This window comes from Telmatherina bonti (assembly GCF_933228915.1).
Source record: "Telmatherina bonti genome assembly, chromosome: 18".
Taxonomy (NCBI): Eukaryota; Metazoa; Chordata; class Actinopteri; order Atheriniformes; family Telmatherinidae; genus Telmatherina; species Telmatherina bonti.
The window spans coordinates 16,015,404-16,042,214 of record NC_136616.1 but is presented as its reverse complement, the minus strand read 5'-3'; the positions used below and the strand labels follow the sequence as shown (position 1 = coordinate 16,042,214).

The 26,811-nt window shown below is 38.5% G+C and overlaps 3 protein-coding genes across 3 annotated transcripts; all 3 read left to right on the top strand.

Moving 5' to 3' along the window:
* Positions 1–334: 334 nt before the first annotated feature.
* LOC306769195 (leukotriene B4 receptor 1-like) lies at positions 335–4,013 on the top strand (the record flags this gene model as incomplete). Its single annotated transcript, XM_079257761.1, has 4 exons — positions 335–877; positions 964–1,164; positions 1,273–1,313; positions 3,719–4,013. The coding sequence occupies 4 exons, from the start codon at positions 335–337 to the stop codon at positions 4,011–4,013; spliced, it is 1,080 nt and encodes a 359-aa protein (XP_079113887.1).
* Positions 4,014–7,370: 3,357 nt separating this feature from the next.
* Positions 7,371–10,663, top strand: LOC306769194 (leukotriene B4 receptor 1-like; the record flags this gene model as incomplete). Its single annotated transcript, XM_079257760.1, has 3 exons — positions 7,371–7,870; positions 9,762–10,038; positions 10,304–10,663. The coding sequence occupies 3 exons, from the start codon at positions 7,371–7,373 to the stop codon at positions 10,661–10,663; spliced, it is 1,137 nt and encodes a 378-aa protein (XP_079113886.1).
* An 11,506-nt stretch (positions 10,664–22,169) lies between these two features.
* LOC306769193 (leukotriene B4 receptor 1-like) lies at positions 22,170–25,792 on the top strand (the record flags this gene model as incomplete). The annotated part of the gene is made up of 3 exons (XM_079257759.1): positions 22,170–22,669; positions 24,867–25,143; positions 25,406–25,792. The coding sequence occupies 3 exons, from the start codon at positions 22,170–22,172 to the stop codon at positions 25,790–25,792; spliced, it is 1,164 nt and encodes a 387-aa protein (XP_079113885.1).
* Positions 25,793–26,811: the final 1,019 nt, after the last annotated feature.

The window sequence follows — 26,811 nt, the reverse complement described above, 5'->3', positions numbered from 1 at the left end:
AACAGTGACTGTTGCTCGCCGCTCATGTCTGGTCTTGTTGTTCTGGAATAAGGAGTCCCAGTGAAAACCCGTTACGCTAACGTTTCACGCCCACACCTTTTCTGTAGAAATTAATACTTGTCAAACTATTGCCTGCAGCAGATAAAACATGGAGGCCAAGTCCTTCATAAGGCAGAGAATCCAGACTTGCACTTCCTGGGAATAAAAAACTGGACAAAATAAGTGTTATATTCAGTCAGTGTTATATTTACCATCTTTAGTTCACCTTTGTGTAAGAAATGAATGCACTAAATGAAAGCCTTGTGTTAATTATTCTCACCAACAGGTAACAAACATGGCCGACAGTAACGGTTCTTCCCCAAATGCCACAAATGAGAGCATTGTGGATAGCCCAACAGCCACCTCTCTGGGTACCCTCATCCTCACCGTCGTCTTTCTCTTGGGATTCCCTGGAAACCTTTTTGTCATCTGGAGCATCCTTGCACGAGCCCGAAAGCAATCTGTCACCACCTTACTCATCGTCAACCTAGCAATCGCTGATGGATCACTGATGGCTCTTACCCCGTTTTTCATCGTCTACCTGGGTTTGATGAACTGGGTCATTGGAAATGTGATGTGTAAGATCATTTACTACCTCTGTTTGGCCAACATGTATGCGTCTATATACCTCATTATGGTCATGAGCATCTACAGGCTGGTGTCAGTGCTATGGCCACAGCGAATCAGCGCCATCACTGGTCACAGGACTGTCATGCGTGTGCTGGCAGTGGTGTGGATGCTGGTGATGGTTGCCTCAATTCCTACACTGATCTTTCGAGATGTGAAGTGTAAAGGGAAACGCTGTGTGTGTGATTCATTCCATGATGCAGACAGTCATGTAAGTGAAGAACACACAATCAGCAACAGTAAAGCAATATTTAACCATATTCTCTACAAAGTTTTTATATTCTCTCCCTTCCACAGGTTGTCCTGCAGTACACACTGGAGCTAGTGTTGGGATTTCTAATCCCTTATGGAGTCATCTTAGTCAGTTACTTGTGTATCTTGCGGCGGATCCGACAGACCAAATTCCGCCGCCGCATTCGAAGTGAGAAGCTTATCCTGGCGATTGTGCTGACTTTCTGCCTCTTTTGGCTGCCGTACCATGTGATCAACATGGTTCAAGTATGTCACAGAAAACACAATCTACATTTAACATAATTATTCAATTGAAAACAAACAAACAAATAAACCAAACAAAACTGTGTTGAACTAAGTGATTTTGCTCTACAGGTCACCTGGGCTTTGTGTCCAAAAGGTCCAGCAAAAGAAATGTAAGTGATGACCCTTCATCATTTCCATGTGTGTTCTTTAATAAAACTCAAACATAAACCAATGCCATCCATCTAAGTGTAAAAGACAAGGGGAAAAGCAATGAGCAGTTCTATTAGATGCCAAATTCACAATTTAATTGATCATTTAATTATTTTTCTTTTATAAAAACTTTTCCTTTCTTAAAAGTTAAGTAAGGCATTTCATACCATTCTTAGACTGAAGCCAGAGCCAGTAGATGATTAGCTAATCACATTTAAAAAAGAATAAAGGCTAAATTAAATAGATCCAGTTATGGTCAACTTTGGCTTAAAAGAAACAAACATAAAAGTGATGTAATGGTGGAAGAGAGTTTCCCTGCTGCAACACACTTGACTCAGATCGATGGGCAATGAGCAGACTGGTGCAGTTTGATGTCAAGCTGTCAGGAGTGTTTCAGCAGGGAAATTCCCAACATATACAGGATTATGGCCCTCAAGGACCATATTTACTGCCACTGCGATCAATCGTGAGAAGGCATGGCATATTGCTTTACTTTTCTGCTGATGATAGTCCGATAAATATGCTACTTAAAAAGAAACATGCCTTCTCCATTGCACCTCTTATGGCATGTCTGGAAGACATCAAAGCCTGGCTGGCTCTTAACTTTTTATATCTTGATGAGGGAAAAATGGAAGTGATTGTGTTTTGTCCCAGTGGAGCTCGTGAACCCCTGCCTGCTGATTTTGGCCCGTTGGCAGGCTTTTTAAAGCCAATAGTTTCAAACTTGGGTTTTAAGATGGACAGTGATTTTAAGTTGGACCAGCAAATCAGCTCTGTAGTGAAGTCCAGCTTCTTCCACAGCAGACAGATAGCCAAAGCCAAACCTTTTCTTACACAGCAGCACTTTGAAACAGTAATCCATGCCTTCATTACATCTCGGCTGGATTACTGTAATGCTCTTAACGTTGAGGTGAGCCAGTCCTCCCTCGCACAACTCCAGTTGGTGCAAAGTGCAGCTGAATGCCTTCTAACTGGAGTACGTAAGAGGGAGCACATAACACCCATCCTGGCCTCCCTCCACTGGCTGCCTATGCAATATAGAAATAATTTTATATTAATAAAATTAATAAGATCGTTTCATTTCTTTTAAAATCTTTGAATGGTCTTACCCCTCTTTACCACCCTGAGCTCCTCCACCCCCACACTCCTGCTCGGTGCCTCAGGTCAGCTGACCTGCTGCTCCTGGACGTACCGAGGTCCAAACAGAAGCTCAGAGGGGACAGAGCTTTTTATATTGCCAGTCCTATACTGTGGAATGAGCTCCCCCTCCACATTAGACAAGCTTCCTCACTGTCCATTTTTAAAACTTATCTTAAGAACCATTTTTATTCCTTGGCTTTTAACCCAGTGTGAGTCTGCTTCTGGTCAGTGTGCTATATTTTGGTTTAAATTTTGATTTGATTGGTTTTATTTACTATTTATTTATTTTGTTTTATCATTCCTTGTATTATCTATTGTTTTATTGTGTTATTTATATGTCTCTTAATTGTTTTACTCTCTGGTTGTTTTGGCTGCTGTACAGCACTTTGTCCCACTCTGGTTGTTTTAAAGGGCTTTATAAATAAAGTTGAGTTGAGTTGAGTTGAGCCAAGTAAATTATGTCATTTTTGACAGGCACCTCTCTCTCTCACATTTTCAACCTTCAGTCTTCAACAGAGGAGCTGCTGTCAGGTGCGGAGCTGGCGAGAGGGTCTTGGCTGCAGACTGGAGAATGAGGCGGGGCTGGATATTGGAAGGGGCTGGATGTCCAACCCCGCCCCCTCAACATTTTGATTGGATTAACCCTAACCCTAACCATGCATTTGATATCCAACTCCACCCAATATCCAGGCTGCGTCATTCCCCAGGCTGCAGCCGGGGTTATTGGAACTGTCTACAAGTGACAACCCTGGAATCAAAGCCCTGTGAAATTGTAACTGCAGTGCACATAAACCACTTATAACAGAGGTGAAAGTGGTGATTTTTCAGAGAGAGAGTCCACAGCACCTGGTGCTTGAGTATCAACCTGAAAAATATTGTTTTATCATATTAAGACACAGCTGCATTACAGTCCATCTTTAAATTTGATCTAATCCCCCTTTAAGAGCCAGCAGCGATGTGGAAGAACAGGGAATCATCTCCCTCTGATTGGACAATTTGATTAATCCCTATTCAGTTTACATTGATTAGTTAACATAATCGGTGCTTGATTTTTTTTTACATTAAAACAGCAGAGATGGTTTGTAAGAAAAAGAGACAAAAAAATCTTCTTGTTGTTTTATTCTGTGTGTTCTAACAAAACGCATAATACAATGTCTGATTGTTTTAACAACTTTGATTGTTTTAAACTAATCTTTAATATTATGTTCATGTTTCCTCCATCCAGTCTGGCCAAAATATGGCAAAGGAGTCGTGCTGTTACTTCTACAATTGCCTTCATCAGCAGCTGTGCCAATCCGGTCCTTTACTTCTTCGCAGGGAAGTCCTACATCAGACGAGAAGGGTTTTTATTCATGGCTCGCTTGTTTGATGCCACAGGACTAATGGATTCATCCAAGAAAAGCAAACAGAACAGCCAGAACAGCCGTGACAAAGACAAAGACGCAGAAGTTGTTGTTCTGAAAGATAAAGATCCAGACTCTGCCACCAATTCGAACTGTAATATAAAAAATGACAAATAAAGGATGCATGAGGCTTGACGGTAGCACCAACGGTATACAATGAACCACTCGGGCTTTCGAATTTCTCTTCCGTCCAGTCACAAAAACATTCAGTTTTAGCAGCTGGTTCCTTCCAACCAAAGACAACAACAACAAGAACAACAACAACAACGATTCAGCTGCTGCTCAGCATGACTCTGAGGTAGCCACAGTCACAGACTTTAATTAGACTGAAATTATATGAGCCTCACTCAGGTCTGAACTATGTAACGAGAAGAAGAAAGCTGTGGAGTACAATCCAGGATGCTCATACTTACAGTTTAAATGGAGCTGGTTCCAAGACATGACTACGAGTTTACTGAGCTTTATTTTATTTTTTTGCTATAGTTATCAAAGTATTTTTCTCAAAGTGTTTAGAAAGACCAGCTCTTGACAGATCCCTTAAAAAAAACCCACAAAAAACTGTTGTAAAGAGTGGACCTGATGAAACTTGACATATTTACTACCAAAATGCAGGCTGGTTCGATTACCTCTTTCACCCTGCTTTATGTTTGGAAAGTCCATATTTTTGTTTATTTGTAATTCTCTAATTTTCTTTACTACATTGTTTTATGTTAAAAATATTTTTTTCTCATGATGTACATACATTGCTGAAGCATATTTTGCTTTTTATTTGTCTTTAACAGATTCAAACACCTCAAGGATAAATCTTATTGGTCAAGAACAGTGCAAGACAACTGTTTACTTTGTTTAGGTGTGTCATGATAGCCAGCATGGCATTTTACCTCTACAAAAAGAAAAGAAAAAAAAGAAAGAAAACAAGACAACTAAAAATAAATTGAACATGATTGAATATGTTTCATATAATATGTGAGTATTTTGGTTTTCCTACAGCTGCAGTTTCAAAGGCATTTGGCTGGATGCCACCACATCCAGCCAAATGCACATCCATCAACACCATAGCTCTATTTTTTTGTGTCCGTTTAAGTTTATGACCGCTTGAGGGCAGTATAGCTAAAATTCTGAAGGATGATGTTGTGAGGTCTTGGAATTTGTTGTAATGTGAACAGATTATGTAATCAGGAGATAAGTTACATATAAAGCAGGTCAAAGTTACAAATCTGTCAGCCACATTGTTAAAACTGTGCCCTTTAATATTTGTGCAGGTCAATAACTTAGAACACTTTTTTATGGCAGCAGCCTCTTCCGGCTCGTCTATCAGCTTTTTGTGATTGGATGTTTTTTCCTACTGGGAGAAGCTGCAGTGGTTTAGATCTCTTTTTATCTTTATTTTATATACATTTTTAGCCAGAAGGGCTGCATGGTGGCACAGTGCTTATCACTGTGGCCTCATAGCAAGAAGGTCACTGGTTTGAGCCTTGGCTATGGGGAGATTCAAATGGTGACCTTTCTGTGTACATTTGGTATGTTTTACCTGTGTATGTGTAGGTTCTCTCTAAATACTCTGGCTTCCTCTCACCAAAGACAAGCCGGTTAGATTAAGTGGTCACTTTAAATTGTCCCCTCTTGCAACCCTGAATAGGACTATGCGGTCAAAAAAATAGATAGATGGATTTTCGGCCAGGTGCACGCCTCAGTAAGTTTGCCTTTTGAATCCCTTTGGTGGTTTCCACATTTTGTTGTCCTGCAACTTCTTGTTAAAACACATTTAGACATGTCTATAATTTAATTTGAAATTATTTTTAGGATGCTTTGCAAAGCCAGTCTTGTCTTTCAGAGGCTTTTAGTGCTGGAAGTCTCAGTCTTGCACCCTGCCCCTTTCTATAATACATACGTACGTCATATGTCCTAAGTTAGAAACAAAATGAAACATTTTAAGTTAGATGGCAGTAAGGAGGTGCAGAGTTGAGTGAATACTCTTCCATCCATTTGATTTGTTTTTTAAAATAAAATATTTATCAGACAGCTTTTGATAAGCTGCTATATATTGACCGTAAACATATGAAATCAAAATGACACACCTCAAGTGTTTATGCAATTGAATACATCCTGTTTCTCTGCCTGGCACAGGTGGCGATGTGGGAATGCCAAAAATGCTGTAAATTACTGCCAAAAAGTCTGATGCAAGAGCGAATACAATATACAAAGCAGAGATATGGTTTATAGGTCCTGTATCGACAAGTTCCTCCAGGTTACGGGAATATTCTGCCCCTTCCCACGTATTCACCTTTCCATAAATCCTGCTGTTCTTTCCTGCTCTGTTAGGATAAGAAAAAAATAGATGCCCTTATTTTCCCAATAAAATTTTGCTTTTTTTCTTTTACTTTGATGTGTGAAATGAATGTGTCCATTGCTGCTGGAGGTGTGATTTAGATTTTTTTTTTTCCCTCGATTTAACTTTTCCCCTCAAAAAAGCTATAACAGCGTCATTAGCATAGCCTTGGATTGCTGTTCAGCAAACAATATATGCCAGGTAAAATTTTACTACAAAACTTTGTGGTTGCTTGCATAAGTTGACATTTAATACACCACTCTGCAAAAGTTAAACGCAGCTGAATTAAATCAGTGAGAGGAACAATAAATACATCGCAACCCAGTGAGCTCAAACTGGCTTCCTGTGGCCAGTGGTTTTCCCCTCACAAGACTGTTCTTACTCTGTATATTTGGGGGGTTTTTTATACGCAGCATTAAAAGGAGCAAGGGGAGCTGAGAAGCTCAGAACAGGTTGAGACTTTCCAGTGTGGATTTATTGTTGGGACTTGAACATAATAGATCATCAGGTCACGGTAAGTTTAATAGTCTTCTCATGATTCATCAGAAAGCTTGAGAAAACATTTTGCGTCATCATTTGAATGTAGTTTTCTGTACAGAATTCATTTTAAATAAGACATTTTACAGGTTTTTGATTGAGCCTGTACTTTATGTGGTCTAAAGTGCAGCTTCTAGTTGTTACTTCAGTAAGTTATTGAGATTTATTCTATGCATTCAGGTTTTCTTCATGAGTTCAACAATCAGATTTGAGCTTGAATGTATGAGAAAGAACAGAAATGCTCTTTTATTTCTATAGTTCAACACTTTCATATATTGTGATCCTCTAAGCTCAAAGGATTTCAAAGTATAAGAAATATATCAGTATTTTAGTATTTTACAGAGTCAATAACAGAAGAGCAAAAACAAAACTTCTGGTTAAAAATGAATCAGTCAAGATTGTTAGACTTCTTTCTTGTGACTCTACTTACACACTCTTGAAATCAGTGTGTAGTCATGATATTTTGTTATTCAAGCCAAAGAACATTGTGTTATACATTGCAGTACTATCACGTATTTCATAAAAAGTAACAACACATCCTGCTTACTCAATTTCTCTCATTTTTTCATTTGTTCAAGCCAAGCTCACCTTCCTCATTGGCTTTCTCAATGGCCCCCAATGTCAACAATACCACCTCAATCCAGCAGCCCCATTTGCACGCCTTCACTCTGCCCATCAGCGCCTCAGCCTGGGTTGGTATTGTCATCCTGACCTTGGCGTTTTTTCTGGGCTTCCCTGGAAACTTGTTTGTGGTTTGGTCAGTGCTCTGTCGAGTCAAGAAGCGCTCAGTGACATGTTTGCTGGTGCTGAATCTGGCTGTGGCCGATGCCTTTGTGTTGCTCAGTGCCCCTCTTTTCCTTCGGTACCTCGCTGGAGGACGGGGCTGGGAGTTTGGCTCGGCAGCGTGCAAGCTGGTGCATTACTTGTCAAGCGTGAACATGTATGTGTCCATCTACCTCATCTGCCTGATGAGTATGGACCGCTGGCTGGCTGTCACAAGGCCTTTTCTGTATCAGGGAATGAGATCAAAGCGCTCCCTGCTCTTTCTCCTGCTGGGCGTCTGGGTGTTGGCCTTCATCTTGTCCCTACCAATGGCATTCTACCACAGGTGAGACTATGAAATAATTCAGATGAAATATATGAAAGTGATTAATGAATTGATGTTTTCTTTTACATTTATAAGGTATAGCTAAGAAGTACAGAACATGGAATGAACACATAGCTAATTTTATGTCTTCGCAACACTTTTTTTTACACTTTTCCCCAATCTGTTTTTACATTTTGCCTTTTCTACTGATGTGCAACTTTGATTGAAGGGAGGGTGTGGGTTCTTTCTGTCATAACTTTTAATACATAGTCAAGGTTTAAACTTTTTGTCTCTTTATAGTTTCGGTTTCCTGTCTTATTTAGTAGTTTTCCCTGTTTAGCTCTCTCGTGTCTTGTTTCCTGTTTTGCCTGCTGTTCTTTAGCTCACCTGGTTTCATTTAGTTAAGTCAGTCCACTTGTGTCTCATTCTGTGTCTGTCTGTATTTATAGCTCTTTGTTTCAGTTTTAGTTTCTGGTTCATTGTGTTTGCTTCATGTGTTAGTTTTTTTAGATTAAAACTTTTAAGTTCTGCCTCCCATCCCTCCATTTTGGTCCACACCTCCACCACAATGTGACAATAATGCAATGTAAGGGAAGTATAATTCAGTGCAATGAAAACTAGTTTGAATCAGTCTGATGCAGTTTTGGACATTCATTTAGAGATGATTTGTGCAGGGACCAAAAGTTGATGCAGCTGGTCTACATTTGAGTCCTGGTTTAACAGCTTTAGTTTCTGTTTCTGGACTAGAAACTTTCAAACAAAACCAACCACTACCCCTTGTACTAGTAACAACAGCAAAGAACAGATAGGCTAATTTCATATTTCAAATAAGAAAAGAATATTTCTAAAAGTCTGGCATTTATTTGCAAAATTCCAATTGATGTGTTAAATCACACAAGAACACAAATATGTTTGTTACTGTACATGATATAGCTCAAAGAACAATGTATTCTATAGTTCCTGCAATGGACTGGTGACCTTTCCAGGGTGTATCCTGCCTCTCACTCGGTGATTGCTGGGATAGGGTCCAGCTTCTCTCTTAATTAGACTAAGTGGTGAAAAAAAATGGATGAGATGGGTATTCTGCAGTTTGACTTGGTACTTTACTTTGATACAATACTCTGCCACACATTCGTCAGTTAAATGCTGTCAAGCATGCCTGTATCAATAACTATCCTTTACAAACACTTATATTATTTAATATAGTTCTGCGCTATAACTTTTTAGTGGTTCCTTAAGGATATGATAATCTGTAATAAATTGAAGAAAGAAAAGTAATAAGGTTACTAGTGGTGGGAAAATCTAATTGAAAAATTGAATATCATGATTTTTTGCTTCGCAATTTTAAAATATTTTTTTTGTAAATTTATTTTTTTTCAAATCAATAAAATGAATCCATTTTAAATTTTTTGTCATTTTTATTGTTTTCATTGATTTATTTTTTCATTTTCTAATTGAAACAAAGAAAAATGACAAGCCAAAAAAGTTTTGTACGTTTTTTTTGTTTTGTTTTGTTTGTTTGTTTTTAGGTGTACAAATATAAGCAATATCAAGGAATCATGAGAATCGGAATTTAAATAAAATCGGCACCCAAAAAAAATCGGAATTGAATCGAATTGGAAAGAAAGCACATCGTCACAGCCTAGACGGTTACTGAACATAATCCTTGTTCTTTGGTAATAAACTAAAGCCATAATCATAGCAGGAATTGAGGAAAAGGCATTTAAAGAAACGGTGAAAAATGTTAAGTCGTATAGCAGGAAATACATCTAAAATTAGCATGTGTACTGGAGTTTTTTTTACCTTTTTTCATTCAAATTTGACTCATTTTATTCTTTCGCTTTCTTGCGAAAGTCTATCTGCTGACTAATTTATTTCCCTTTTGTATGAATCCTTCTTTGTCCTTCAACAGTAATCTGACGAAGATACTGAAAAACAACATCGCTTTGAACTTTTGTGTCCCCTACCACTGGCAAAGTGTGAGCCACCGGGTTTTCCAGTACCTGTTTGAGACCATCATGGGCTGCGTGGTCCCCTTCACCCTCATCAGCACCTGTTACTCCTTGGTCATATGCCGCCTGCAGAATGCCAGGTTCCAGCTCAGAAGAAAAGGCAGTCGCCTGATCCTGTTGGTCATCTGTGCTTTTGTCATATTCTGGCTCCCATATCACATTGTCAACATCATCGAGGTGATTGGTGAAAATGTCATGTTTGAGCGCATTACAATATTATAAATATACATTCTGCACTCTCTGACATTACCATAGTTATAAACCACATCTTTGATCATAGTATGTTTGGTAAGTTTGCATCAAAGCTAGTGGCTTGTTGATAATGTGCATGTCTTATTTACCACAATCAGTGTTTTTCTTAGTAAATCTTTTTTTTTATTTCCTTCAAAGTCTTTTGCTCCAGCACTGATTTGAAGTTTCCTTTTCTCCACCCCCCCTTCAGGTGTCTGGTCTGTTGCAAGACAGCAAGCCAGTAATCCAGGCTGCTCTTACAGCTCGACCCAACGTCACAGCCTTCGCCTACTTCAGCAGCGCGGTTAACCCCATCCTCTACGTATTTGCTGGCAGCTCCCACATCCGACAGGCTGGTTTCAGCTTCATGGGACAACTGTTTGAGACCACCAACTCAGAGAGCAGAAGTACATCCATTTTCAGCCGCAGCGGTTCTTCCTCAGATGAGAACTCCATCTTACATTCACTCTGGACTAAACTCAGGAATCCTTTCAAAGGAAATAGCAGGGAGAGGAGCAGCAGTGTGACCGTCCAAGAGGCTAATGATCCTGAGGACTCTGACTGCCATTAAACTGTTAGAATAGAACTGAAGCGGATTCATACAAATCTAAAAACTTTACAAAGACATTTGTAGTTTGGAGCCTTTACTTCCATTGAAGTTTATTGTACTGGGATTACACAAAGCAGAAAACAGCGGTGAGATCATAAAATTATCAGTAATAGTTGATTGCTACCTTTTTTTCAGTAGCAGGTAATGGCAAATCGAATAGATATGGATTTAGCTAAAACACAGCATGATGAATCTTATTTCCAAAGCTTTCTAAAGGGAAATTACATCTGTTAAAAAAAGAAAAGTGTACAGTTTGGATATGAAATTACTTATTGCAATTTAAAACAGTGAATTTATAAGTCTGAAATATAACTTCTACAACTATAACTTCTTCCTTTTAGCAATACTTTTCACATACATATTTTAGCTGAGATGCAGTTTGTGAAATGACAAAAGCTTGTTTTATTATTTTGCTGCTATTTTCTCTTTCTTCCACAAATGTTGAAAATACTTAAAAATTGTTCTTTCACCTATAGATCAAGTCTGACTTTTACTGATGATCTGACTCACCAACAAGAAACAGAATATTTCACAACAGATATTTCACCAAATCATGCTTCCTCAATTTTTTTTTTTTTTTGTTCTGCATTGCTACCCATTGTTTCTCAACACCCAACTGATGTGTTCACATTGCAGCATGCCGTGTGCCTCAAGTTGTGGTTAACCATAAGGTCCTTGTCTACCATTTGGCATAGATAAGTTTGCACTATGATGGAATTCTTAATGCAAATGAACCAACCTGAGTCAGTTCTACCAATTAGTTTGTGTATGTAAAACCCAAACTCTGCATTTCCTTCAACACTACAGTTCAAAATTTTGACCATTTGCCAAAAACATTTATTCAAATCATTCTTATACAAAACAAATGGAAAAATGCAAATAAATATTTTCTATTGTCTTGTCATTTGTCCTACACCAGCCTCCACAAATGACTTCTTGACAGCCATTCCTCAATGGAAACCATCTCCTGTAATACTTTTAGGGATAGACTAAAGAAGAACAGTAACAACAGAATGAAATAGAAGTGGTAGTTTGAAATGTGCATGTCAACATAGACAATCTTTGGACATACAAACGTAACTTTTGTCCACGTGACAGCCAAAAAGAGTGAGCCCTCTTTCCTCTTACAGTTGAGCGTAAACAGCTTGTTGAGCTGGAGGAGGGCCACGCAGACAAGTTCTCAGCGTGTGTCTTCTGTGTTTTATGTGAAAAAAACACAAAAGTAAGGTCAAACTAGAAATATTATTGAAATAATAGCAAATGTGAATGCCCATTTATTGAACTATGCTGAATGATTGAAATGAAACTGCATAAGTATAAGAAATTGAAGAAAAAAAAAAAAAAAAAGCACACCTAACATTTTTTCTAATTGCCCCACATGAGGAACTGAGTGGCCTTTCTGTGTGGAGTTTGCATGTTCTCCCCGTGTATGCGTGGGTTCTCTCCGGGTACTCCGGCTTCCTCCCACCATCCAAAGACATGCATGATAGGTTAATTGGTTACTCTAAATTGCCCCTAGGAGTGAGTGTGAGCGTGAGTGTGGTTGTTCGTCTCTCTGTGTGGCCCTGCGATGGACTGGCGAGCTGTCCAGGGTGTACCCTGCCTGTCGCCCAAAGCCAGCTGGGATAGGCTCCAGCTTCCCCGCAACCCTGAATTGGAATAAGCGGTTCGGAAAATGAATGAATGAATGAATGAGGAACTGAACCCATGACCTCCTGTATTGAAGCACACTGACTTAATCACTACGCCACTTGTACTCTTGATAGAAGCTTGGAAATAGCGTTCAATTTTTGAATGTCTTTTTTTCACTTCCAGTAAGGTGTAATTAGCTGGATTGCAAAAACATGTGCGAGGTTGAACTAAACTCCATTAAAGATGTGACAGAATTTATTGTTCAATGTGAAAAACTTTTTTTTTTTTTTAATGAGTTTAAGATATATCAAAGTGTTGAAATGTTGCAGGGAGCATTTTTGGAGCAAATCCTTCATATTTAACTGAGACCTTTGCAAATAAATTCCTTTGCTCCTGTGAAGTGTGTAGCTGAGACCAATAGTTCATATGGAGCAGCTTGGAGAACTGCCTGCCATCACACAAGCAACAGCCAACAAATAACAAAGGAGCTGTATATTAAATGCTGCATTTGAACCCGTGCCTTGAATGTGTACCTTTGTAACGGTGCACAAAATGGACCAATCGCTGAGCTGAATTCCGTTTCGTCCAATCACAGGAATGGATTTCAAAAGACCAAAAGTCGTAAAATATATCTCCTGAATGGGCTGAAGAGTTTGATACTTGAATGGTTGAAGTGAAACAAACGGTGTAGGAGGGGTAGCGTTTCAAAGATTTAGCAAGAAAATACAATAGAGACCGGGACCAAGATGAACCGGACGCTGCAAACTGGTGCAGAGCTCTGAGCCCCCGTTGGAGCTGTTTTCAGCTCATTATGCAAAAACCGACCAATCGCCGAGCTGAATTTTTTCAACGTCTAATCCGCATTTGGTTTGAAGGACTTTCATCCAACATCAAGGCTGAATTTATTTTTACAAAATGTTAAATATCTCAAAAACTACAAAGATTTAAAATAAAAAAAAATCGTAGCACACATGTCCTGAAGGAGCTGCACAGTTTAAGATCTTAATGATTGAAGTGACCTGAACGGCGCAGGAGTAGTAGCGCAGCAAAATTTGGTGGAATAATAATAAAAATGGCCAAACAGGATCTCAATAATATGAATGCTCCCATGGGCATTCACATTAATAGGATATAAAGAACAGGAACTCAATAATGTGAATGCCCTATGTTGACGTCCACCAAGAATTTGTGTAATGGATTTAAAGGGGAACACTGGCTTCAAGCGAAGCAACAGGTTTTGGGCCCAGGATTCCCCCAGGCATGTACATATATGAGCGCAGACCTCCACCACAGTTTGACAGAGGTAAAGCCAGATATCACATCTGCAAAGCAAGGTCCCTGGTTTATTTGAAGTAACAATAGACCTAAAAGATGTCATACTAAGAAGGGACCCAGCAGAAGTTGCAGCCATGGAGATTGGTGGCAAAAATAAATTTGCTTACACTAAACTGTCCGGCTGCCTGGATGATAAAACGCTAATGTTGATCTCCTATGAAGATGTAGACAATGGCAGAAAAACTCTGGAAATACTGAGGCATCATTTTGAGTTAGAAGAAAAACCGCAAATTGTCAGCTTGTACACAGAGGTAGCTAATATGCTACTGCGTGGTAAGAAACTACTGGACTATAACCCATGTTGATAAGACAGTTATGATGTTAAACAGAGCAAAAGAGAAGCTCAGTGATGCCCTTTTGGTGGCAATTGTCTCAAAAAGCCTGACAGATGAATATAATCCTTTTTCAGTGCATTTAACTCTGATAAGAACAACATTATCTTTTACAGTCCACGAACGGATAAGAGGATGATGGAAAAACACTCAAGCAATCATGACCAAAGGTTAAAGGTATAGAAGAAAAATATTTCAGCAGGGGATGTTTCGTGTGTCAGAAAACAGAACATTGAGTGAGAGATTGCTTGAACAAGGAAAAGAATTCCTTGTGGAATTGATTAATCCTACACACAACAAGACCAAGATGGCGGCCAGTTTGGAGACACCGCATGACTGTAAAAAGGACGGTGGGAAAGGAACAAAACCTGGTGGAGGAGAAGAAGCACACTTTCATTGTAAAGGTGAATAAGTAAAAACTCAACCTTATGCAACAGAAAAGTCTTCTTGTTGACAGTGGTGGATCTGCTCACATTCTGACAAACAATTTGAGCAACAAGTCTTCCCACCTGAGGAAACCCATAATGGAGTTGGCAGATGCTACTCAGAAAACTGGGTGTGTAATGAGGAAAAGTGATGCCCAGACCAAAGTGGTCAACAGCAGAGAAAAAGTGATGAACATTACAGTCTTTGGTGCTCTACTAATCCCTAAATACTTGCAGAACATCCTTTCAGGTGAGATAGCAAGAAGGTCTTACCTGACAGCACATCGTGCAACATGAAGGTAAAAGGTAAATTGTTAAATAGACACTGTCAGAACAATATGAAACCTGCCATGATGCCTGTAATGCATATTTGATCTAAAATCATGACATGAAATAATGAGTCATTGCAATTATGGTGATATCCTTAAACTTGAGTTTGTGGTAGAAGGTAGAAAGCCAACAGCCAATCAGAGAGAAAGCCAACAAACCTAGCCAGTGCAAGGTTTCATGAAAATATGAGAGGTCTGTCCTACTACCCTACTCCCCCCATCTCATCAAAACAGGACAAAAGAGAGGGACTGGTGTCCACTGTTCAAAATGGTCAGATGCATGCTGCTTGAATAAGGTTTACCAAAAGAGTTAAGACCTTATGTGGCCAGGATGGCAACAGTGATAAAGAACAGGTGTTACTGTAAGAAAACAGGAGAAACTCCATTTTCCTATTTATTGGTAAGAAACCAGATCGATCAAGAAAGAAAATCTTTGACACAGAATGTGTTGTGTATGAACAAAACAAAAAGAAGTTGTATCCACAAAAGCAAAAAAGGGAATATTTGTCCGCTTTTACCTGGATTCACGAGCAAAAATTGTGTTTTTCCTAGAAACCAACAAAAGTTAAAAAACACAGACTGGTACACTCCAATACAAAGGTAATGACAGAGAGTCATACATGGACTGACACAGAACAGTTGGGGAAGTATTTCAGAAAGTGGGAAATCAGTGACAAACAGAACAAATGACACTTGAGATGGACCAATATTCTAAGAAGCAATCCATAAGAATGTCATTCAGGTGTAGGAAGAAACATATTACTCAAAGACTGTAGGTGCATTTCCGTTACACCTATAGTTCATTCATTCATCTCTGAAACTGCTTAGTCCAATGGAGGGTCGCGGGGAAGCTGGAGCCTATCCCAGCAGTCTTTGGGTGAAAGGCAGGGTACACCCTGGACAGCTCGCCAGTCCATTGCAGGGCTAAAACATACAGACAAACAACCACTCACACTAGCAATTTAGAGTAGCCAATTAACCTAACATGCATCACTTTGAATGGTGGGAAGAAGCCAGGATAATGGAGAAAACCTACACATACACAGGAAGAACATGCAAACTCCACACAAAAAGACCATTCAAGCCTCCCCTGAGCCAAGGATCAAACCAGTGACTCTCTTGATGTGAAGTCTCAGTGCTAACCCCCATGCCACCGTGGAGCCCATTACACCTATAATTGTGCAAAAACTAAATATTTCAATAAAAAACACTAATGGAAACACCTGCAATACAAAAAAAAAGTGTTGAATAGCGCTAAAAAGTTTTTACGCTCTAATAAGGTGGTTTTTCAGACATTTTGATCGAGAAATATATTGCGAAAGTGTAATGGAAACGGTTTTTACATTTACATTTCCCCAAATGTGATGTGGAGTATTGTGACAAGTTCTTTTCCCGTAAAGGTGGCTCCATACGGAACAAACAGCAAATTTTTACAGTTTTAGAATCAAAAATGAGGAAGAAAAGCTTTGAAAAGCCATAGCAAATTCTCCACACCAAATAGGAAACCACCAAATAATGCTACACGTCTACCTTGCATAAACACCTAATTCTTTAAAATCTCGTTAACTGGAATATATTTTCCAAGAGCTATCGCTACACTAAACACTGTTAAATGCAAACACCTGTACATCACAATTGTTTGTCAAAACTTACAAATATCACTTTTATTTTGTGAAAAAATGTAATGGAAACACATAAGTGTCCAGTGCAGAGCGGTGTGCTAACCATTTGTTACTGTTGCTGAGCTGCAGTTAGCCTATCACAGACCTATGAAAGGGCTATGGGATTAAGAAAAGCAGATGAGTGCAGAAAGGCTATGGAAGACAAAAAGGTCTCATTTAAGGACAACAACACTTTCTCTGCAATACCGTTACCAAACAGTAGACATACGATGGGGGGAAAGTGGGTTTTCACTACCAAAGAGGATGAAAAAGGAAATGTAATCTACAAGGCCAGACATGCAGGAAAGGGGTACACATAGGTTGAAGGACTGGACTGCTCTTAGACTTTTTTCCCCAACTGCTAACCTGACATCTCTACATGTGCTGGTGCAGCTAGCAGTTCAGCTCGACTTTAAGTTACATCAGATGGATGTGAAAACTACACTTAAACGCACCTAATGACTACAAGATATACATAGAACAGCCACAAAGTTTTCATTTGAGTTCTGAACATGGTGAGAAACAAGTATGCAGGTAGAACAAATCAATCTATGGTCTAAAACAATCTGGAAGAAACTGGAATATGACACTTCATACCTCTGCTTGAGAATGGGTTTTACACCGAGTCAAACAAACTGTATTTATACCAAACTGGTATGGGTTGATTATATAGTTGTGGTTGCAAGCAGTGAGGATTGTTTAAAGTGGAACTATTATGTGCATTTCAGGTTAATTTATTTTTATTTCTGAGACCAGAAGGGCTGGGATTGATCGAGTTATTGTCACAAATCGCTTTATTTACTTCAGACCGACCCTCTCCGTAGGCTGTCAGATCAGCCTGTGGGCAAAACGAGTGGATTGAGACTCTTCCGCATTAAGCCCCGCCTCCCGCCACTGCACTACATCGGGAGCGCACACCGCACCTGCTTCACCGTCATTGTAACATCTCATAAACAGAAGGATTAGGCTAATATAAACTCAATAAAAAAAACAAAATACAACGTCAACACATAGCATACAGCCCTGCATGTTGGAACCTGAATCAGACCCTGAAAACGAAGTGGAAAACAGCAACCCACAGCAACGAATGCAGCAGGATGTCTCTCTTTGGTAAACTCACCAGCCATCGTTGGAAATAACTTTATCCAACGTTTTCCACCCGCCTGATGTATTTGTACATGTCCTTGTTAACCAGTAGAAGGTAACCAATCACCGAACCTTATCCCCCGGGACGTCACAAGGATTTCCAAGTAGAAAAAAACTCTCGACGATGCGTTTTTCGTCACCATGGAAACCGAACAGAGAGCGTGCTGGAACTCAAACTCAAACTCAAACATACGTTTAGGTGATAAAAAACAGTGCCGTTCACATGTCTGATGAGGATTCAACACTGTAACACTGTAGAAAGCTCAGAAAACTCCAAATACCATATTAGGACCCCTTTAAAGGAAGTCAAAGAGAAACTGAAAAAGCAGTTCAAAATGAAAGACCAAGGACTCATCTTACACTTCATTGGGACTGATTTTAATCAAACAGCTGGTACTGTTATGATTAACCAGTACAAATAAATTGAAAAAATGTTGGCAAGATTTGGCATGTTAGAGTGTAAGAACAGAACCACATCCTGTGAAGGGAGGGGTCAAGTGGTCAGCAAATAATTTCAACTGATTTGAGTTATTTTTATGTAATTTAGGCTAACTAGCGCTCAAGCAGCTACTTCTGTAAAAGTCTTTGGGCCAGAGGGTTGCACTCAAAAGCCATTCTTATTTAAAATCATGGATTAACATGATGGCGTTTCGCGTCTGCTGTGAGCTGACATTCCTGTTTCAGTGTGTAGAAACTGGCATCTCTTCCAATGCAGCTGTTATAACATCCACTTTTTGACTCTGATTTCTCATGCATGGAAAATTTTCTAGTTTTATTTTCCAGTTCCACTTCTCTAAAGTGTCGTCAAAACATGTAAAAAAAAAATAATGCTGAGATTTGTCTTTTGATTTCACTTCATTCTTGGTAGCCTAGATGACATTAGATCAGCTCTTGATGGAAAAACTCCAGAATGAAATATTCTACACAAGATCTACATTTATTAAAACTGTTGATTTGTGAAACCTTTATTGTTTTTGTGAAAATGCAGAACTTTTTACATAAGACGCAAATTGTGTAAATGATACAGTAGTCATGTCTGAACTGCCTCATAATACAATGATAAAAGAAAAAGATTTATTTTTTGTTTGTTTTATTTTTTATTTTTTTTACAATGTAGAGGCCTCCTTTGTCCATTTTGCATGATGAGCTCCAGCTTCTTACAATAAGAAAATACTTAAAGCATTATCAGTTCATAAATGTTTCAAATTTTAAGATCTTTCCAGAAATTGTGACTATTTTTTCATCAAACTTATATTCATTAACCCACTGGTCAACCTGAACCAGAACCTGCAGTGTCGCCTGTATCTGACCAGACATATTTCACTTCAGATTCCTTCAAAACAAATCTTTTTATGGAGGTGTTTTTGTCAACATTTATTTTTATTAGCTTATTTATTTATTTATTTCCGTCATCAAATTTATCTTTCCATTATTATGGTCCATTATTTCAGACACTGCTTTTCCTGTCCTGCTCATTCTTTACCTCTGTGTTTAGACCTTCTTCACTCCAGTTAAATAATAGTTTCTTTCGTTTAACAGAATGGAGGAAATCAGTTCTATTGTCAGATGTCCTCATTAAAGGAATGTAAAATTAGCAGATGAAAAATCAAGCAGGGTGGTACAGAGCAATGAGACCTCACTCCAGCTCTTTTTTCCACAGACTTTAAGGCAATCTTTCAGTTCAGAAAGGTTGTTTGTACCTTGAATAACTTTTTCTTTTTCTTTTTTCCTACAACTGCTGTTTTAAAGGCATTTGGCTGGATGTCACCACATCCTAAACACCATAGCTCAAATTATTGTGTCCGTTTAGGTTTTTGACCACTTGAGGGCAGTATAGCTATTATTCTGATAGTTAATGGTGTTGGAATTTCTTGTATTGTAAACTGGTTATGCAGCCAGAAGATAAGGTCTATATGGAGCATATTAAACTTATGATCAACCATATACCTTTAATATTTTTATAGGTTCCCATTCTCATACAAACTGGTTGACACGGTCAATAACTTACACAGCTTTTTGGGAGCAGACTGGTTTGGCTTGAGTTTGCTGTGATGCTTTTTGTTTGCTTGGAGAAGTAGCTTAGGGTTTTTCTTTATATTTTTGTTGTTGTTTCCAAATAATTGGCTAGTTCCACGCCTCAGTGAGTTTACAGTTTGCCCTGTCAATCATTATTTGCAACATGCTTTTCAAAGTCAATGTTCTCTTTATGGAGCTTTTAGAGCCACAAGTCACTAAACTGACTGTAAAACTACAAAATGAAGCAAACATGAAATGAACATGACACACCTCAAATGTTTATGCAATCAAATACATCCTGTATCTCTGCCTGGCACAGATGGTGATGTGGAAATATGAATATGCTGTAAATTGCTGCCAAAAAGTCTGATGCAAGAGTGAATACAATATACAAAGCAGAGCTATGATTTATAAGTCCTGTATGAACAAGTTCCTCCAGGTTACGGGAATATTCTCCCCCTTCCCACGTATTCACCTTTCCATAAATCCTGCTGTTCATTCCTGCTCTGTTAAGATAAGAGAAAAATAGATGCCCTTATTTTCCCAATAAAACATTGCTTTTTTTTTTTTCTTTTGATGTGTGAAATGAATGTTTCCACCATCGCGGTGGGTGTGATTTTTTTTTCTATTTATTTCTTTACAGCAGGTACAACAGCTTTATTAGCAGTATAGCCTCAGATCGCTGGATGACTTAACAATGAGATAGCAGATGACATTCAGCAGACTTCTACAAATAATTCTGGACAAAACTGGCACCTCCTTTTAACAATATTATATACATATAAAAAATACCGCTATCATTACACTATTATTAGAAACGGGAAAAGACCCCACACTCCTCTCCTGGTACTATCCAGTTTCATTAATAAATTTAGAGCTTAACATGATAAGTAAAGCTCTTAATAAGATAGAAAAAGAAAATAACCTCTTTCATTATACATCCTGATAAAACAGGTTATATAAAAAGAGACATTCTTCCACTAATATGCTCAGATCATTTCACCTATCGCATTATCTGTTAAACACAATCAGGAATCCACATTCATTTGTTTAAATGCAAAAAAAGCATTTGACCAAGTGGAATTTTCTATTTGCAATATTAAACACATTTGGGTTTAATGTCACTCCATATATTATGCATGCTGACACAGTCACTGTGTTGTTCTGGACGTTTATTGATTAACAGTCATTTTATGTTTATTTATTTTTGTGCATTTCTGGTTTTAGTTTGAATTCATGGTTTCTTTTTAGCTTGATCGTTTCTGGTGCTCCTGACAGTTGTTAATTTTGTTTTTCTACGGTGGCTGTGTGATGTCCTTTGTTATGTTCCTTTACAGGTGTAGCAGATGTTCCAGAATCTGTGGTTGGATAACAGTGTTTCCTATGTAGTTTATCTCTGTCTCCTCTTTGTTTTCTATATACTTTACTTTTGCCTTTTGTTTTCTTTCTTCCCTTTTCTGTTCCCTCCGGTCAGGTCCAGCAGTACTATTTAAATCCAATAAAACAATCACTGAATAAACAAACAAATAAAATACAAATTCAGATCATTAAGAGGATTTTAATGTCTATGTAGCTCCTCAAGTAAAATAGTTTAAAAAAGAAAGACAGTGGATGACAGGTAAAATTTCCCCACCAACTTTGTGGCTGCTTGTTTAAAAGTTGACATTTAATACACCACTCTGCAATAGTTGAACACAGCAGAATAAAATGAGTAGGAGGAACAATGAATACCTCGCAACCCAGTGAGCTCAAACTGGCTTCCTGTGACCAGTGGTTTTCCCCTCACATGACTGTTCTTACTCTGTATATTTAGGTTTTTTCATACGTAGCCTTAAAAAGAATAGAGGGAGCTGAGAAGCTCAGAATAGGTTTAAAGTTGAGACTTTTCAGTGTGGATTTATTGTTGGGACTTGAAAATAATAGATCATCAGGTCAAGGTAAGTTTAAGAGTCTTCTCATGATTCATCATAAAGCTTTAGAAAACATCTTGCTTCTTCATTTAAATTTAGTTTTCTGTACAGAATTCAGTAGTTCTGAATAAAAAGTTTTATTGTTTTTTATTTTATTGATCCTGTGCTTTATGTGGTCTAGAATAGAGTTTCTAGTTTTTAATTTCAGAGATTTACTGAGATTCATTCAATACATTCACTTTCATTTTCTGAATTCAACATTCAGATGTGAGCTCAGATAAGAAAGAACAGGATTGTTGCTCATTTATTTCTATAGTTCAACACATTCATATCACGATACTCTAAACTCTAAGGATTTTGAAGTGTAAGAAATATATCAGTATTTTAGTCTTTTACATTGTCAATAACAGAAATCCAGAAACAAAACTTGTGGTTAAAAAAAATCAGTCAAGATTCTTACACTTATTCACACTCTAACATCTATACTCCTGAAATCAGAGTGTAGTGATGATGATATGTTATACAAGCCAAAACATATTGCGCAATACCTTGCAGTACTATCACATATTTCACAAAAAGTAACAACACATCCTGCTTACTCAATTTCCCTCTCTGTTTTTTTTTTTTTTAAGGCTGTGTGATTTTCAGCGTTGTCCAAGCTCACCTTTATTGGCTTTCTCAATGGCCTCCAATGTCAACAATACCACGTTAATCCAGCAGCCCAATTTGCACGCATTCACTCTGCCCATCAGCGCCTCAGCCTGGGTTGGTATTGTCATCCTGACCTTGGCGCTTTTTCTGGGCTTCCCTGGAAACTTGTTTGTGGTTTGGTCAGTGCTCTGCCGAGTCAAGAAGCGCTCAGTGACATGTTTGCTGGTGCTGAATCTGGCTGTGGCCGATGCCTTTGTGTTGCTCAGTGCCCCTCTTTTCCTTCGGTACCTCGCTGGAGGACGGGGCTGGGAGTTTGGCTCGGCAGCGTGCAAGCTGGTGCATTACTTGTCAAGCGTGAACATGTATGTGTCCATCTACCTCATCTGCCTGATGAGTATGGACCGCTGGCTGGCTGTCACAAGGCCTTTTGTGTCTCAGAGAATGAGAACGAAGCGCTCCCTGCTCTTTCTCCTGCTGGGCGTCTGGGTGTTGGCCTTCATCTTGTCCCTTCCGATGCCTTTCTACCGCAGGTGAGATTATGACTTTGCCCATATAAACCTATTAAATTATACTTTTAAACATGTTAAATTTTTTTATGATACTGCAATAGATATAAATTAATTTACATTAAATATTTTTAAGTGATCAGTGAAATTATGTGGTCTCTACATTAGTCATGTATAGCTAAACAGAACAGAACATGGAATAAACACATTGCTAATATCATTTACTTAAAGTGGCTCTATGATGCACATTTCAGGCAAATTTATTTTAAAAGGCAATTCCAGAAGGGAAAGAAATTATCACGACTTTTTCTTACAAACCCCTTCATTCATTTTATATCGATTATCTTGGATCTGCCTCTGCCAAAAACAAGCACAAAGTCCGTCGTAAGCCCCGCATGTGGGAAGCATCTGATTGGTCATCTGCTAAGAGTATTTGTTGGGAGCGTGTACATCAGTTGTTTTCTTCGTAGAAACACATGCAGAAATAGTTAAAAAAACAAACAAACAAACAAACAGGGTAGTTACTCTGAAAATAATTTCAACAACAAACTACAGCCGTACATGTTCGAGCCTGAATCGGACCCCAAAAGCGAGAGGGAACAACTCAGCAAACTGTAGCAATGAATGCAGCAGGACGTATCAGAGTAATAAATACTTGCTTTCCACCTGCAGTCTGAAATAACACCGTTTGCAGTTTTCCCTTGCCTTTTATAATTGTAAATGTCCCTGTTAATAGGTGTAAATGTAGCCAATGTACAACAATGCCATCTACATCTGCATCTGTTGTTTCACTTAGCTTATCACCAGGATGTTTTTAGCATGGTTGTTAGCATCTCCCCATCTGCATCTATTGTCTCATGGAAATTATCACCACAATAGTTTTAACGTGGTCGTCAGTATCTCCCCATCTACATCTTTTGTTTTACATAGCTTAATACTGGGATGTTTTTAGCATGGTTGTTAGCTTCTCCCCATCTACATCTAATGTTTTATGTTGTTTATCACCAGGATATTTTTAGCATGGTCGTTAGCTTCTCCCCATCTACATCTATTGTCTCATGGAACTTATCACCATGATAGTTTTAACAGGGTTGTTAGTATCTCCCCATCAACATATAATGTGTTTCATAGCTTAATATTGGGATGTTTTTAGCATGGTCGTTAGCTTCTCCCCATCTACATCTAATGTTTTATGTTGTTTATCACCATGATAGGTTTAACATGGTCGTTAGTATCTCCCCATCTACATATATTGTTTTTCATAGCTCAGTACTGGGATGTTTTTAGCATTATCAAAACAAATCCAAGAATGTTTTTTGGGAAATTTGGTTTCATTTACAGCCTGTGCATCAGGATCAGAAACCATGATTGTAGGAACAGAACTTACCTTCAGCAAAAGCCTAGTAGCAAGTCCCCCATCATACTAGCCCTTGTTTATCCAGCAGTCTTCGGTGAAGTGCCAGTCACAAATAAAAACGTTGGTGCAACTCTTTGGCCTGCTCCCAAAAGCAAACTCCATCCATTGCTGTCTAGCTGTTTTTCATTCAAAAACTTGAACAAATTTAGCTTTCCTCTGAAAAGGTCCATCCAAGTTTTAGCCTCTTCCATCTTACACTTAGCATTGTGAAGTGAAGGTGTGTGTGGATTTCTTCTTGTGAAAGTGCACAACCTGGAGAAGAAGACCAATCTCAGAGTCCATCTAACACACAGGTGTCAAACTTCAGTCCTTGAGGGCCAGTGTCCTGCATGTTTTTGTTGTCTCCATGCTTCAACACACCTGATCAAAATCAATACACAGGTTGATATGAAGCTGCTGGATCTATTTGGCTTGAATCAGCTGTGTTGGTAGAGGGGAACAATTAAAACCTGCCAGATAAAACCTGTCTAGCTTGAACAGAGTAGTATCGACCATCTAGTTGTTCCTTAAGAATATGATTATTTGTGATAAACTAAATAAAGAAAAGTATTAAGGTTACTGAACATTATCTGTGATTTTTGATAATAAAGTGAGGCTATCATCATGGCAGGAAATGAAGAAAAACCATTTAAAGGAATGGTGCATAATTTTCAGTCGTATAGCATCAAATGCATCTAAAATTAGCATGTGCATGTTAGCTTTTACTTATTTCATAAAAACTTGAATAATTTTTCTGTCTCTGAGAATCTATATGCTAACTCATTTACTCTCTATTTGTATGAATCCTTCTTTGTCCTTCAACAGTAATCTGACGAAGATACTGAAAAACAACATCGCTTTGAACTTTTGTGTCCCCTACCACTGGCAAAGTGTGAGCCACCGGGTTTTCCAGTACCTGTTTGAGACCATCATGGGCTGCGTGGTCCCCTTCACACTCATCAGCACCTGTTACTCCTTGGTCATATGCCGCCTGCAGAATGCCAGGTTCCAGCTCAGAGGAAAAGGCAGTCGCCTGATCCTGTTGGTCATCTGTGCTTTTGTCATATTCTGGCTCCCATATCACATTGTCAACATCATCGAGGTGATTGGTGAAAATGTCATGTTTGAGCGCATTACAATATTATGATTATACATTCTGTACACTCTGACATTACCATAGTTATAAACCACATCTTTGATCATAGTATGTTTGGTAAGTTTGCATCAAAGCTAGTGGCTTGTTGATAATGTGCATGTCTTATTTACCACAATCAGTGTTTTTCTTAGTCAACCTTTTTTTTTCCCTTCAAAGTCTTTTGCTCCAGCACTGATTTGAAGTTTCCTTTTCTCCACCCCCCCTTCAGGTGTCTGGTCTGTTGCAAGACAGCAAGCCAGTAATCCAGGCTGCTCTTACAGCTCGACCCAACGTCATAGCCTTCGCCTACTTCAGCAGCGCGGTTAACCCCATCCTCTACGTATTTGCTGGCAGCTCCCACATCCGACAGGCTGGTTTCAGCTTCATGGGCAAACTGTTCGAGGCCACCAACTCAGAGAGCAGAAGTACATCCATCTTCACCCGCAGCAGCCGCAGCGGTTCTTCCCCGGATGAGAACTCCATTCTGCATTCAGTATCCACTAAACTTGGGAATCCTTTCAAAGGAAAAAGCAAGGAGAGGAGCACCAGTGTGGCTGACCAAGAGGCTCACGAGCCTGAGCTCAGGACTCTGGCCACCATTGACCAGTCAGAATGAGACTAGTGCTTATTCATACAAGTCTAAAAACTTCACAAAGACATTTGTAGTTTGGTTCTACTACTTCCGTTGAAATTTATTGTACTGGGACTAAACTAAGCAAAAACAGCTGTGAGGTCATATCAGTATCAGTAACAGTTAATTGCTACCTTAATTTCTGTAGTAGGTAAAAAAAAAAAAAAAAAAAAAAAAAAAACTAGAAATGGGTTTAGCTCAAATACAACATGACTTAATCTTATTTCCAGGGCCTGATGAAGGGAAATGACATATTCAAAAAAAAAAAAAAAAAAAAAAAAAAAAAAATAAAAAAAAAAAAAAATTACAGCTTTGGTAGCCGTTTTAATGTGTATTTAAAGTAAAACTGTGTCTATTAAAAATATATATATCTTAATGTGAAGTAATTATGCCAAAACGTATTTATTTACCAATTGCAATTTTAAATAAGGTGCCTTTATTTTCCTAAGTTATAAATGTAAGATTTTTTTTTTTTACTATAAGTCTTAACTACTGCGATGGACTGGCGAGCTGTCCAGGGTGTACCCTGCCTGTCGCCCAAAGCCAGCTGGGATAGGCTCCAGCTTCCCCGCGACCCTGAATGGAATAAGCGGTTCGGAAAATGAATGAATGAATGAATGAATGAAAGTCTTAACTATAACTATAACCACTATAACTTTTGCCATTTTTAGCAGTAATTTTACATACACATTTTAGCTGAGACTAAGTTTGTCAAATGAATAAAGCTTTTTCGTTGTTATTTTGCTGCTATTTTCTCTTTTTTTCCACATATGTTCATAAAATACTTAAAAATTGTCCTTTTCACCTATAGCTGAAGCCATGACTTTTCCTGATGCAATATTCACTAGCACGAACAGAACATTTCACAACAAATATTTCACCAACGCATGCTTCCTCTAGTTCTTTTTTTTTTCTTTTTTTTTTATTTTGCCTGCATTGCTACCCCTTGTTTCTCAACACCTAACTGATGTGCTCATTGCAGCATGTTGTGTGCCACAAACTGT